Source organism: Notothenia rossii (genome assembly GCF_949606895.1).
Source record: "Notothenia rossii genome assembly, chromosome: 7".
NCBI classification, from domain to species: domain Eukaryota; kingdom Metazoa; phylum Chordata; class Actinopteri; order Perciformes; family Nototheniidae; genus Notothenia; species Notothenia rossii.
The window spans coordinates 81,546,585-81,560,144 of record NC_136905.1 but is presented as its reverse complement, the minus strand read 5'-3'; the positions used below and the strand labels follow the sequence as shown (position 1 = coordinate 81,560,144).

At 43.1% G+C, this 13,560-nt stretch overlaps 1 protein-coding gene across 5 annotated transcripts in view; it reads right to left on the bottom strand.

The window, feature by feature from the left end:
* pcnx1 (pecanex 1) overlaps nucleotides 1-13,560 on the bottom strand; it is a 63,168-nt gene that overhangs the window by 34,861 nt on the left and 14,747 nt on the right. For 3 of the 5 annotated variants that reach the window (XM_079693056.1, XM_079693053.1, XM_079693052.1), the window contains exons 7-9: nucleotides 12,117-12,246; nucleotides 8,218-8,423; nucleotides 3,978-4,071 (exon numbers count right to left, since the gene is read on the bottom strand). In XM_079693056.1, the coding sequence (XP_079549182.1) occupies nucleotides 3,978-4,071; nucleotides 8,218-8,423; nucleotides 12,117-12,246 (430 nt within the window). The remainder of the gene's footprint in view (nucleotides 1-3,977; nucleotides 4,072-8,217; nucleotides 8,424-12,116; nucleotides 12,247-13,560) is intronic. The other 2 variants (XM_079693054.1, XM_079693055.1) reach the window with 1 other exon arrangement.

The window sequence follows — 13,560 nt, the reverse complement described above, 5'->3', positions numbered from 1 at the left end:
CCCCTTAAAAGAAAGTTTGGGCAGGATCCACTTCTTTAACCGGCCTTCCACTTTCTCAATAAGCCCGTCCCAGTTTTCAAACAAAACATGTCATCACCAAGATAAATACCCACGTACTTTACCCCTGCCCTTTTCCAACCAAGGCCCCCAGGTAACAACAAGCTGTCAATACTGCCCTCTCCTCCTGCTAAGGCCTCACTTTTCCCCCAGTTGACTCGAGCAGATGAGATTTTGCAAAAATTGCTCACAGTTTCAGTTAAAACATTGACGTCATCTTGTTTTTTAACAAAGACCATTATGTCATCCGCATACGCAGACAATTTAAAAACATCCCTACAGCCAGGAAAAGAGAAAGCCTGTAACTTTGACCCGGTGTAAAAAGGGCTCTATGGCCAGGGAGTAGAGCATCCCGGACAAAGAGCAGCCCTGTCTCACTCCTCTCTGAGCGTCAAAAGGAGCACACAAACTACCGTTTATCTTCAGTACACTCTCAATGTCCCTGTACAAGAACTGGATCTTGGCTATGAGACCAGAGCTGAACCCAAAAAGTTTCCAGCGTCTGCCACAAGTACTGGTGTCAACTCGGTCAAAAGCCTTTTCTTGGTCTAGAGAAATCAGACCAAGCTCACAGCCCAATGAACCGGAGAGGTCCAAAACATCTGGAATTAGAGTCACGTTGTCAGTTATCAACCTGCTGGGTACACAGTATGTCTGGTCTACGTGAATGACATGCTCCATCACTTTCCTCAGCCTCGTCGCTAACACTTTGGAAAGCAGCTTGTAGTCGGTACAGAGTAGAGACACAGGAGTCCAGTTCTTAATCTCCTGCAGGTCTCCTTCCTTATAGAGGAGAGTGAGCACAGCTCTCCTGCAACTCAGAGGCAACCTCCCGTTACTAAGACTGTCTCTGAGCACACTCAGCAGGTCGTCACCTACAACCGGCCAGAGAGCCTTATAGAAGTCTGCAGGCAGGCCGTCTATGCCAGGAGCCTTCCCACTCTGCATGCTCTGCAGGCCCTCCTGCAGCTCCTGGGCAGAGAGCTCCGCCTCCAGCTCAGCATGGTCCTCCTCAGGGACGTTAGGAAGGCCCTCATAGAACGACTGCGCCACCTCTGGCTCGGCCTGGAACTCTGTTTTGTAGAGGTCTTTGTAGAACTCCACAGCACACTGACGAATGTCGGCGGACTCCTGAAGCAGCTGCCCAGCATTGGATCGAGTGCATCAGCCTCCTCTGACCATTCTTACGCTCTAGACCAAAGAACAAGTGAGAGGGAGCATCCATCTTCACGATGTTCTGAAACCGGGATCTGAGCAGAGCACCCTGAGCAGAAAACCCCAGCAGGTCAGACAGAGCTGAGTTTTTACTTTTGAAAACTTCAACATGTTCTCGCTCTCCTGTGGAGTCTGCCAATCCCTGCAGCTCCACCTCTTCTCTCTCCAGAGCTCTCAGAGATCTAGCCATGTCCTTTGTGACATTGAAAGTGTACTGTAGGCAAAGCTGCTTGATCTTCACTTTACCTACATCCCACCACTGCTGAAGAGAATTGTACTCACTCTTAGGTAAACGGTAGTTTTCCCAAAAGAATTTAAAAACATTTTTTAAATGGTTGTCGGCCAACAGAGAAGCATTAAAGTGCCAATACGCACTATTCACTTAACATGATTAATAAAAACTGAGACTTGTACGAGGGAATGGTCAGAGATTCCCACTGGACTGATGGAGCAGCTTCTGCTTACATTAATGTGATGTTTCCTAATAAAGTAAATAAAAGTGCTCTCTTAGCATCCCCTCGAGCACCGTTAATGTTTAAAGAGCCATCTTTATGTCACTCGTTAGGAAATTACAGTTGCATCCTAACAAAATCAAAAACCTGGCTGAAGAAAAATCAAAAATCAATAATAAAACCAAGATGTACTTAATCATCTTTCTTTGCAGTTTCCTCTCTAATCCTCTGAAGTATCTTCTTTAACCGAGCCTTCTCTGGGCCGCTGAAGAAAGGTTCCCCTAAGGCTTCTTTGCGCCGCATGAGGACCCTGGCAGAATTGTGAAAGATCTGCAAAAAGTAAAAAAAATCATCTAATTTCACCCCCCCCCCTCCACCCCCTAGTTTCCACCAGAAAGGATCTGATCCTCTGGAAAGAGTACTCCTCTCCCTTTGCTACCTCAACGATGTCAAAGAATGACTCACTGTCACTGTCCTCTGAGAGTCCCTCTGGCTGAGAGGAGGAACACAGCGACTCCTTCTTTGACACCTTCCCTTTTTGAGCCACACTTCCTTTGCTCACTTGTTCCTTTTAATAGGTAACCTTAGCAAATCCTCATCCATTACCACATCCTCTAGAACAGACTCAGCCACTCTGGCTGCAGTGTGCTCACTGTCTGCTTCCTGTGTGACCTGACTGTGTGTGTGATACTGTGTGTACCGGCTGCCTGTGTGCTTTCTACGCGTGAAACCATTGGCTCTGCCACGGACCGACTGACCTGCGGTTCCACCACCAGCGTTTCCACCACCGTCCGGCCGGCTGCGAGCGCGGACACCACGGGCGCGTCACCCGCCCTCTCCGGGCACGCGCGGATCAGGTGTCCTGACGCTCCACCACCATAACATCTCAAAATGTCAGACGTAACATGGACAGTATACACAAAATCATCAATTTTAAACTTGAGAGACAGATTAAGTTCCCCTTCATCCTTCTTCAGGACCATAAGCACCTGTCTCCTAAAAGACACAACGTGCTTGAGGTGCAGGGATTTACAGCCAGGGGGATCAACTTAATGGGAGACGCAAGCTGCCCGTGTCGAGCCAGCTCTCTCTCCAACAACTCCTTTTTCATAAACGGGGGTACATTAGAGATGATGACTTTTTTAGCTGGAGTGACGAGGGGTAGCACGGGTAACAGCGTCCCTTTAAATCACTAGCCCGCTCTCCACCAGCTGGTTAGCTTTCTCACTGCAGTCTAAAAAGATAACCACTGCACTGTTCATGCGGAAGGCAGATTTAACTCTGCCATATCCTGCCATATCCCCCCACAGCCCCCACAGCCAGACCACACTCCTCCACCGACACACCGACAGGTGGAGAGAGCTTGATGGCGTGTTGGCGAGTCAGCTTCTCTAAACCAGCGCAGCTGCCACGGAACGCCAATGCCGGGCGGCGTGACTGCAGCTGCAGCCGCTAGACAAACAATTAGACAAACAATTCACCAGTGCAACCAAACAACAACACCAACAAAACCCAAAGTCGGTGAAGTGATGCACAAAGACATCAACTATCACCCAGAGAAAAGTGAATTGTTAACAATGGTTTGAAAAGTTGTAAACTTTAAACGATCGCTCTCCGCTATACTCACAATCAGAGAGAGAGAGAGAGAGAGAGAGAGAGAGAGAGAGAGAGAGAGAGAGAGAGAACACACTGATGGAGGAGAGCATCTGCTGCACTCCTTCCTGTTACCTCAAACCCAACAGCCAATGGGCTTTCTGCTTTGCTTCTCTTTGGTTTTAAAAGCGAGAGTCACGAGCAGTGAGTGCACACAGGAGGGGAACATAGGCAGCATCAAACTCCAGATACAGATCAGGTAGATGTGAACAACTAAATATTAAGAAAGGAACATTCATACAGCATTTTAAGAACTTTCAAAATATCAGATTCTCATAACTTTTATAATCACAAGTAAAGAAAAAAATAATTCTCCAATAAAAACAGCAATGAAAAACGACCGATATGGCTTTAAACATATTTATTTATTTACTATTATTTATGTACATAGCATGGGCACAGGAAGTAGGAAGCTCATAAAACCAGGTATAAATATATTATTATATTTTGAGTACATGAATAGCCTGGCCTGCATACATGCTTCTACAACAAGTAACTGGCCAGATATTATTCTTAGCTCCTCTTAAAACCGGACATTATCACACCAACTTAAATCCCATGATTGAAATATCTGTTCCTAGAATATTCTCAGACACTCACCATATGTTATTGGAGACTCGTCTGGTTGCAGGTTCAAAGTTAACCAGCGACATGTCACAGCCTCCGGCCTCATACAGCGAGGGCGTGAGTTTTCCTGGAATCAAAATAACAGAGAGAAGCAAAGTCAGAACAGATACATCACAATCAGGGTCTGTGGGAGTAACTTGTTTAAAGTACATGGAAACAGCTGCTTCGGTTATATCACTGGTCCTCTGAGCTGACGTGTCTCATCCCAAAGAGGATTCTAACAGCAGTATTGAACAGCTTTACTGCAATATGTGGGATTTTCCCTCAATAGCTTCAAAAGGTCAACGCAAAGAATAGTTGAGAAACAAACAGACGTGCAATCACCGCTAAAAGCTCTTTAACACAGGGGTATCTCCTCTCTCTCTTTAACACAGGGGTATCTCCTCTCTCTCTTTAACACAGGGGTATCTCCTCTTGCCCTTTAACACAGGGGTATCTCCTCTGGCTCTTTAACACAGGGGTATCTCCTCTCTCTCTAACACAGGGGTATCTCCTCTTGCCCTTTAACACAGGGGTATCTCCTCTGGCTCTTTATGTGTCGTAGCTGCTATATTGTATTACCATGTCATAAATACTTCTGTGTGCTGCTCTCTATCATGAATTTTGTTTTTTCTATGTTTGTAAAATGTAATCTTCTTAAATGTTTATGTTTTATGTGTGTGTAAACGGAGGCGTGTGGCGCAGTGGGTAGAGCCTTGGTGTTGGGATCAGGGGGTCACAGGTTCAAACCCCACTGCAGTCAGCATGTCGTTGTGTCCCTGAGACACTTCACCTCAAATTGCTCCTGTGGGGATTGCCCCACTGAGTATGGAAGTCGCTTTGGATACAAGCGTCTAACAAGTAACATGTAATGTGAGGGACTGCAGATGGAAATGAGCTCAGAGCTAAATCTGGCACGGTTACGCACGGTTACGCACGGTTACGCTTGACACATTTGAATGTTTTAAGTGTTCATTACTGTGCTTCGTCCCTGCCAAATAAACGATTAAATAAATAAATGTCCTGTGCTGAGAAATGGCAGCAGGATATAAAAGTAGCAGCTATGAAGCTCAACAACTACAGGATGTTAAAAAACAACAAGTTGTACAAACAACCATAGCTTGTAAACTTCACCAAGAGATCAATACAGTTGTATATGAACTATAATAATACATTGTTAAATAGATGTTGTATTATTAATCTAAAGCAGCTCGAAGTAGTGAAGTAAGAGTAATAAGTAGCAGGAAATGGAAATACTCAAGTTGAAATACAACATGGTACTCCGTGTTTCCCACAGAATTCCCCCCCCCCAACGTTCTTGTTGCTCTGTGTTGCGTTGTTAATTAGTGAAACACACCGGAGTTGAGGATCTGTGGGATTTATTCTCCCAAAAATATAATTTACAATTTAGGCATTTAGCAGACGCCTTATTCCAAAGCGATTTACAATGACCAATTACAGGGACATTCTCCCTGGAGTAACCGAGGGCTAAGTGCCTTGCTCAAGGGCACACTAGTAGTGATGTTCCAGGCAGGATTTGAACTCGCAACCTTCCGATCATCAACCCACCTCACTATCCATTAGACCACCAAAAAATAAAAATAATAAAAACATTTTTTTTATGAGATCCATTTGTGGCGGACGATATTTAATTGTGGCGGCCCGCCACAATTAAATCAATGTATGGGAAACACTGGTACTGAAGTATGGTAGTACTGGAGTAAATGTACTCAGTTACAGTTGACCTCTGATAGTTAGAGATGAGATGTCGTCTGCAGTTAGAACAGAATTACCAACACAAACACACTCTACGTTTCTGAAAATAGCTCCCTGCTCCGGGACACATGATGAGTATGAGCCGTAATCATTCACCAGAGGGTCAGAAGGAGGACGCAGAGCAGCTTTTGCAATAAACTGTTTCTTTTCTACAATGATTACTGCGATAAGCGTATAAATGTGTTTATGTACATGTATTAACAACACCAGCAGCAGGGGGGGGGGGGGGGGGCGGGAGGTCAAGTATTGGCTACAGACAATCTCCCAGAAGCACAGAAAGTAAATGGAGCGTGGGGAGCGAGCAGGGCCGAGAGATGAATCAGAGCACGAGGATAATGACGCAGCTTCAGATCTGAGACTATATTCTCTATTCTTAAGCAGGAACCTTATAACCAGCGCAACAGACTAAAAAATAAATAATTCTAAATCTGACATATAAATGAGGGGTGGACATTTCTCTGTATCTCACACATCACAATAAACTGAAATGTAAATATGTCCAGACAAACCGTTAGATAACACGCAACACTTTAACCAAACGTGTTAATATCTCACTGTTGGACGAATAAATACATTCTGATGTATTCGTGTTAAATTGCACTAAGGGCTCCTTTTAACTTAAAGGTTTAGGCCACGTTTACACGGAGACGAAACGGGTTGTATCCGCTACAGTTGTCTATCATATGGACGGTTCGTCCACACGAGGCCGTAACAGAACCGCGGAAACGGAGCCCTCATACGATAACGGGTCCCAAGCTGGATAGATCTGCGGACGAAACGCTCTGGGGGGCCAAACGGCTCCGTGTGTACGTCCTATACGATTTCCTGATAACGATGACGCCATAGCCCGCCTCTCCCCACCTCTGCTGCTCACCCCGGAGTCATTGCTGATGTGTTTCGCCAACAACAACAACAACAACAATCGCGGATCAGAGCGTTGCTTTCGTGCTCCAGACGCTACTGACCATGCTACAGATGTTCGTGCAAGATCTACAGCTCCTCTACCACAACCATCAGCAACAAGTGGACATGGAGAACTACATGAACTACATGTTGCTAAATCCACCGGGGAGAATAAACAGAAGGACAACCAGGCAACCATGGCAACCATGCTCAGGAGGTCTTATTCGGCCTTAAAGTGTTCTCAATCCTCGGAGACCAACAAGGGGCGCTTTCACACCAGAGTACATTCCCCATACTTTTCCCGTTTAGTTCCGTTAGTGCCTGGAATTTTGCGTTCACACCAAAAAGAGAACTTAGTTCAGAGAACTTTTACCCCCATTTTTAGTGCCTGCTAGAGAGGTGGTACTATCCTGGGGAGAAAAAAGTACCAATTTCTGATTGGCTGGGCGAATTGCAAACCACGGCCCGTAAAACTGGGACTCCCAGCAGCTTCTTCTGAAGCCAGTCCCCAACTCCGGGGACTTCCGGCTGGGGACTTCGGGTGGCAGTATACGCCGTGAAGTTGTTTGCGGCCTGCCAGTAAACCCAGAAGAAGAAGAAGAAGTGACGTCAGCGGCTTCATTTGTCTAATCTTCCCTCAGGGTCTTATTCCGGTGTGAACGCGATCGGCTCTTAGTTCCATGGGGGCACCAAGTGCTGGGTACTAAGTACGGCAAAGTACTTGGTGTGAAAGCGGCTAATGTAATATTTTCAAGATATACAAACCAACACACACAAGCTCATGCTTGCTGCCTTTTGAAACCAATTAAAAAAGAAAATTGTACAAAAGATAACCTGTAAAACCGGTCATTTTGTAGTCAACAAACCAAACAAAAATACTTTTCAGAGCTTCTGTCCAAAAGAAGCAAAATCAAGTTTCTTTTTAGGATACATATGCATTGTATATGAGATTCCAAAAACCCTAAAACATGACACTTTAGGCAGCTTTGAGGGGGTTAATTCCACCCATGTCAGACCTCAGGGTTGCATACATACAGATACAGTAATGGACGAAGGCTGCACAACTAATTGAAAGTATATGGACAATAATTGTTAAAGGCCAATTATGTGTAAGAAATACCATTTTGAATGAAGTATTGAGGAGCTTTCTTAAAAAAAAAAAAAGAAACCACATCTCGATCATAAAATGTTTCAATAATGAGAATTGATTATTCCTTTCATCTTTTTGTAGATCATTATCGCAGTTCCAATATCCGTCAAAATGATTGCAATTAGTTATGTTCTCCAAATCGTGCAGCCGTACAGTGGACGTAGTGCTACTTTTACTTGCGTTTCAGTATATTGTGTATACATTTTTTTTTTTTTTTTTTTTTTTTAAAAATGGGATTTTGAAAGTTGTGAATGGATTCAGCATTTTAGAAGATACAAATCTCAATTCTTATATTATCGATTTATTTCGCCCCACCCTTAACATGGATCCAATTCTCAAAAATCTACTGATCCCACTATCCTGAGAAACTCTCCCCCTACCCCCTGCTCTCCTCATGCCCCCTACCGAAGTCTTCCTGCAGGCTGGAGGCCCCCCCGATGGAGCCTTTGTCCTGAGAGCCCTCCAGGTGTGTGCTTCCGGTCCTGGCCAGCAGGGAGGCGCTTGCGCTGAGCACGGTCACCTGGGAGGGGGTTCTGGAGGGCTGACTCTTCACCTGGGAGGAGGAGGAGGAGGAGGAAGGCTGCATGGCCTGGCTGAGAGCCTCCTGAAGACTGTGGGTGGAGAAGGGAGAAGGTGAGAAGAGATGGAGGCCACAAAGGGGGGGAGGGGGGCATAGGTCATTTAAATAGAGTGGTGCAGGAATGAGTCCTAAACCCTCACATGGCTCCCCTGGTCTGGATGTCAATGGTTTTCGGAATGTGTTTGTTTTCCTGAAATCTGTCGGTCTGTGGTTAACACAAACTGAAGAGACTTTAATGCTAAGAGATCAAATACGTCACTAAATACCCCACTAGTAAATTAAAAAACTGTGGTTGCTAACAAGTGTCCAAATGAGACGACTAACCGTCATCACGCCCAACATTAGCAACCTTCAGCTTAGCAGTGGTGACCTAAAGTCATGTGACCGTGCTGTAGTTCCTTTATAACCCAACATTAGCCACCTTTAGCTTAGCGACGTGAAGTCATGTGACCGTACTGTAGTTCCTTTATAAACCAACATTAGCCACCTTTAGCTTAGCGACGTGAAGTCATGTGACCGTGCTGTAGTTCCGTCATAGTGTTATGTTAGCTTTTATACTTCAGAAATCATTAAATGTTGTTAATATGTGGAGATTATCCTGCTGAACTAAACGTGTAAGCATCATAAACGTTTTGTTTATTTTCTGCAATAATCCAAACTCCCATTGGTTTTTTGTGGAGGGAACCAGGGAGATGCTGCCTTCAGGGTCCTACACAATGATACGTCATTCCTGCACCACTTTATATGAGGGGTTTTTTAGGTGATATGTTTCACATGCTGGTTGTTAGAGTGGAGATCCATTACTTCAAAACAATGACATGTTTTGAGTTTATTTATTTTGTATAGATATTAAACAAACATTACGGCTCATTTCTCATACCATTTGTATATAACTGCATCAGAGGCAGATAAGAACCTTACATTTACCAATAACAAACATTTTTTTGCTTTTCTCATTAACCTCCATAATGGCGTCGCTACGGATGTGTTTTATGATATTCAGCGTTAACCCTGTGCATTACCTTTTTACAAAGCCTTTTCTAAAACTTCAAAGAAAAGTCCAATCCTTGCAGTGGCAGATTAAAAAGGGCATTTAATTTAGTCTCATACAGATTAATAGCGTTTCTGACTAGCGCTCATTTCACAATTTCTAAAACAGCAACTTTATGAACATATTACTATTTTATTTTTGTTCTAAAATTCTGCCCCCAAAGCTAGATATTTTTCCGTAATCCTGATAGAATACTTTACACATAGATGAGAGCAACACCTACGTCACTTCCGGGCGAAAATTACGGCTCCGCCCACTTTTGGGGGGAAACAACGCTGTCATTTGATTGGCCGTCAATACACATTCTGAAGTTTTTGCCCGATTACGATGGCCAGTCAGGCAAACATTACATTAAATCATTGGAAAACGACGATCAGGCTCGATATATGGTTAAATTAAAATCAGTAGGCGAGGCCGTAATTTCGACGGCTGCTTCTCTCATGAGCGAGGCGGAAAATAATATTTGTATCATGCCAACAAGCTGCTGTGTCGTTTATTGCGCCTCAAACATTAAAACAAATCCAGAGTTCAGTGTTTCTGAACTTCCTCTAAGAAGAAAGGACGGTAACAGAAGAGCTCTGTGGCTTCAGGCTCGATCGCCGTTCAAATGACAGCGTTGGGTTTCCCCCAAAAGTGGGCGGGGCCATAAAGTCACGTAGATGTTACTCTCATCTATGGACATCGATCGCCTACTGCTATATTTAACCATATATCGAGCCCGATCGTCGATTTCAAATGATTTAATGTAATTGTTTGCCTGTCTGGCCATCGTGATCGGACTCTTTGAAGATCCAAAAAACTTCAGAATTTGAGTTGACCGCCATTCAAATTACAGCTTCGTTTTCCCCAAAACGTGGGCGGAGCCATACTTTTGCCCGGAAGTGTTACTCTCATCTATGGATAATTTTATTTTATGATTAAAATATTTTTAATGAATCATACAGTGTTTGACAACAAGTCTAAGATGTCCGCTGCACCACTTAAAGCCAAAGAAGTGTTTTGAGTGGAGGAGCAGGAGGGTGGAGGATCAGATGGAGGGGGAATGGTTTTGTGTTTTGCAGTGTATTGACCCCTGGCAGGCTGCTCTCTTGTTTTCATTGCTCAACCTTTTTCTGGGCTCAGCCTTGAGAAATGTGACCTTGTAAGATAGAAGCAGGAGTCTTGGCTGGCAGTCGAATATATAAACTACAGGCGCTATACATGTCCACAGAATAAGCCCAGTGGAACATAAACAATCTTTATGTGCTCTGTGTTTGTCATGCTGCGAGTGCTTACACTGCTGCTTTACATGCAGTTATACAGCCTGTTGTTTGAGATGTATATATCTGTCTTTTGGATTGAATAATGAGATGAACTGTGAGCTTTATTTAGGATATAATCGTGCTATAACCTGACAGTTTGTTTGAAATATTCTGGAGTCAATCGTGTCGAGGAATAAAACTCAGTTATCAAAGGTCCGATCCCATAAAGTTACAATAGGGACTGATAAGGGAGCTGCAAGCACGCCTCATTAAACACTGAACTGTAATGGTGCAGTTGGGCATGATGATATATAATAGAACATTTAAACAGGATTGTATAAAAAATTAATTAATTAATAAAAAAAATAAAAAAATGCACATTCACTAAGTATTTTTGCAGTTTAATGCAAAAATAAAAGTTAACCTTTTTAGACTTTTTTAAAAAGCCACTCAAAAGGAAAATTAAGAAGAATTGAACACTCCGATGTTTCAAGATCTATGTGACGTTAATGAAAGAGGCATTTGGTAAATTATACATTTATAATTATTTTGAGATTTTAAAATGTAATGTCAGAATTTTAAAAAATCTTGATGTCCTAGCATTTTTGTACAACTTTTGAAATACATGTTACTACTATTTAAGGGCTTAGGCTAATGAAGTGGATGCTTTTCTAATATTTTTTTTATTTGGGAACATGAATATTTATGGAAGCCCATTTCCGCCACTTGAAAAAAATAAAATCCCCATGAAAAGTCATAATTATGAGATAAAATTCATAATTATGAGATAAAATTATTTCATAATTTCGACTTTCTTATCTCATAATTATGACTTTTCATGGGGATTTTAATTTTTGTAAGTGGCGGAAATGGGCTTCCATAAATATTTATTAGTTTATGTTGGAAGAAAAATGTCAACCTATTAATATCTATCTTTAGGGATTTACTGCCCTTAACTCATGCAAACCGGTTTGAAATCTGCAATTTTTAAATCTATTAATGAGCATCTAGGGACTCTCAAAATGTAAAACAACAAACGCCCACTGTATTCCTGTGGGGTCAAACTTAAAGCTTTGATTTCTTTCTTTTTTTAAATGATCAATATGATCTTCATCCCTTTCCTTTAGAAAGGTCGCAGTAAAGGTCAGAGCCATGTGATACAGCGGGGCGTCTGTGTGCTATTGAGCGAACCATGAGAGGAGACGGTGAGCAGATTAGTCCGAGCTTTAAGCCTTTAGAGTTTTCTAAGGACTCCATTCTTTGATCCGTGCTCAAAATGTGGGAATTTAGGACATTAGATGGTTTGATAAGGGGATGAAAGGAGGAAAGACATCACATGCAGAGAGGAGGCGGGCTCCAATGAGAGATAAGGTCCTGCTTCATGTCATGCACTGTAGCAGATGGATGTGGTTTGGCTCCATGCACGGCGTACCTGAGAGGAGATCCAATGAGCGAGGAGGGGGGGGTGGGGTTACTTCCTGCGTTGTGCCGCCGCCGCACAGCCTGCCGACGAAACGTGCTACGCTCACGCCGAAATATGACCGTCTCCTCGCTGCCCGGGGCTGTCAGTGAGAGACATCAGGGCCGGTCAGAGGGAGAGCTTTTTGGGGACAGCTTTATGTGCATGAGGTGGTGCTTCCCATTTGTTACAAGACATAGCATTAGCACTAGCATGGAGCGACTCACTGGCAGCTAAAGGAAGTCTCCCGCTAAAACATGACAACACTAAACTACAGTGTAACCGGGAACCTCATTTGCATATTACACCCGTCCCTCTCCCCGCTTCATTTCCTGTCTCTGGCTCTCACGTCGTTATCAAATACATATATACTGAAACATACGTCTGAAAAAGCCCCAGAAGAGATCAAGGAAAAAGATTATTAGCAACATATTATAACAAATTGGTTGAAAGATGATCACCTGATAAACTCTAAATAGAAGGATCTAGTAAATGAAGTGAACAAAAATAAGCATGAGAATAAGAAAATATCTTTGATAAAACCGGGGGAAATGGTTGAGATTCACCCTGCGGCTCCATTGAGTACTTATACTTATATCCATTATCTGTATACTACAATCTGAATTGATTATCATATTTGTACCTACCCATGCACGCAAAGATAAAAAAGGTCTAAAAAGAAACACATTTACCAGATTCAAAAGATATGTAGCTTTCAAAGCGAGACTTCTCACTTCTGCTGGACAGTTTCCACATTGGCCACGAATGGTGAAACAAAGAAAATGAAACACTTCATTTCTACAAGATCCTCTTACAGCAGGGCCATCAAATGTTTGGGGGATGAAAAAAAAACGTGTTTCTTTAAAAAGATCTGAAGTCACAGTCTTGCTCGATTCATTGAACAGGAGGGTTTTTCGGCTGCAGCTGTATTTGGTCTGGTAGCTCATCTCGGGGGCTAATGTTTGCAGACTGTAAACAGATATTGCTGCCTCACTGGTGCTATCGAGTCAGCCTGATGCTCTTCTCTACTGATGCTATCGAGTCAGCCTGATCATCTTCTCTACTGATGCTTCGGTTCCACCTTTACATTAGTCCTGACCGCCTACTGTCATAGAGTGGTGTAGTGCCGACGTATCTTTGTAGGCCGACCCGAAAGTAAGCTGCGCACGGGTTCCCTCGACAAAAAATACTGTAAGAAATAAGATCTGTGGAAAACGAACCGGTTTGATAAATGCACGTTTTGTTCAGCCGGAAATCTCCACATGTCTACCCTACTTTTTCAAATGTTCGAATCATAAATCTAGCGATTTGATTTAAGATTTGAAAATTATGCTCACATCTATACATTAGCTCGTTATCATAACAATACCAGATGTTGTGAGGCCTGCCATTCAAATACTTCCAGTCCAGCAATTTC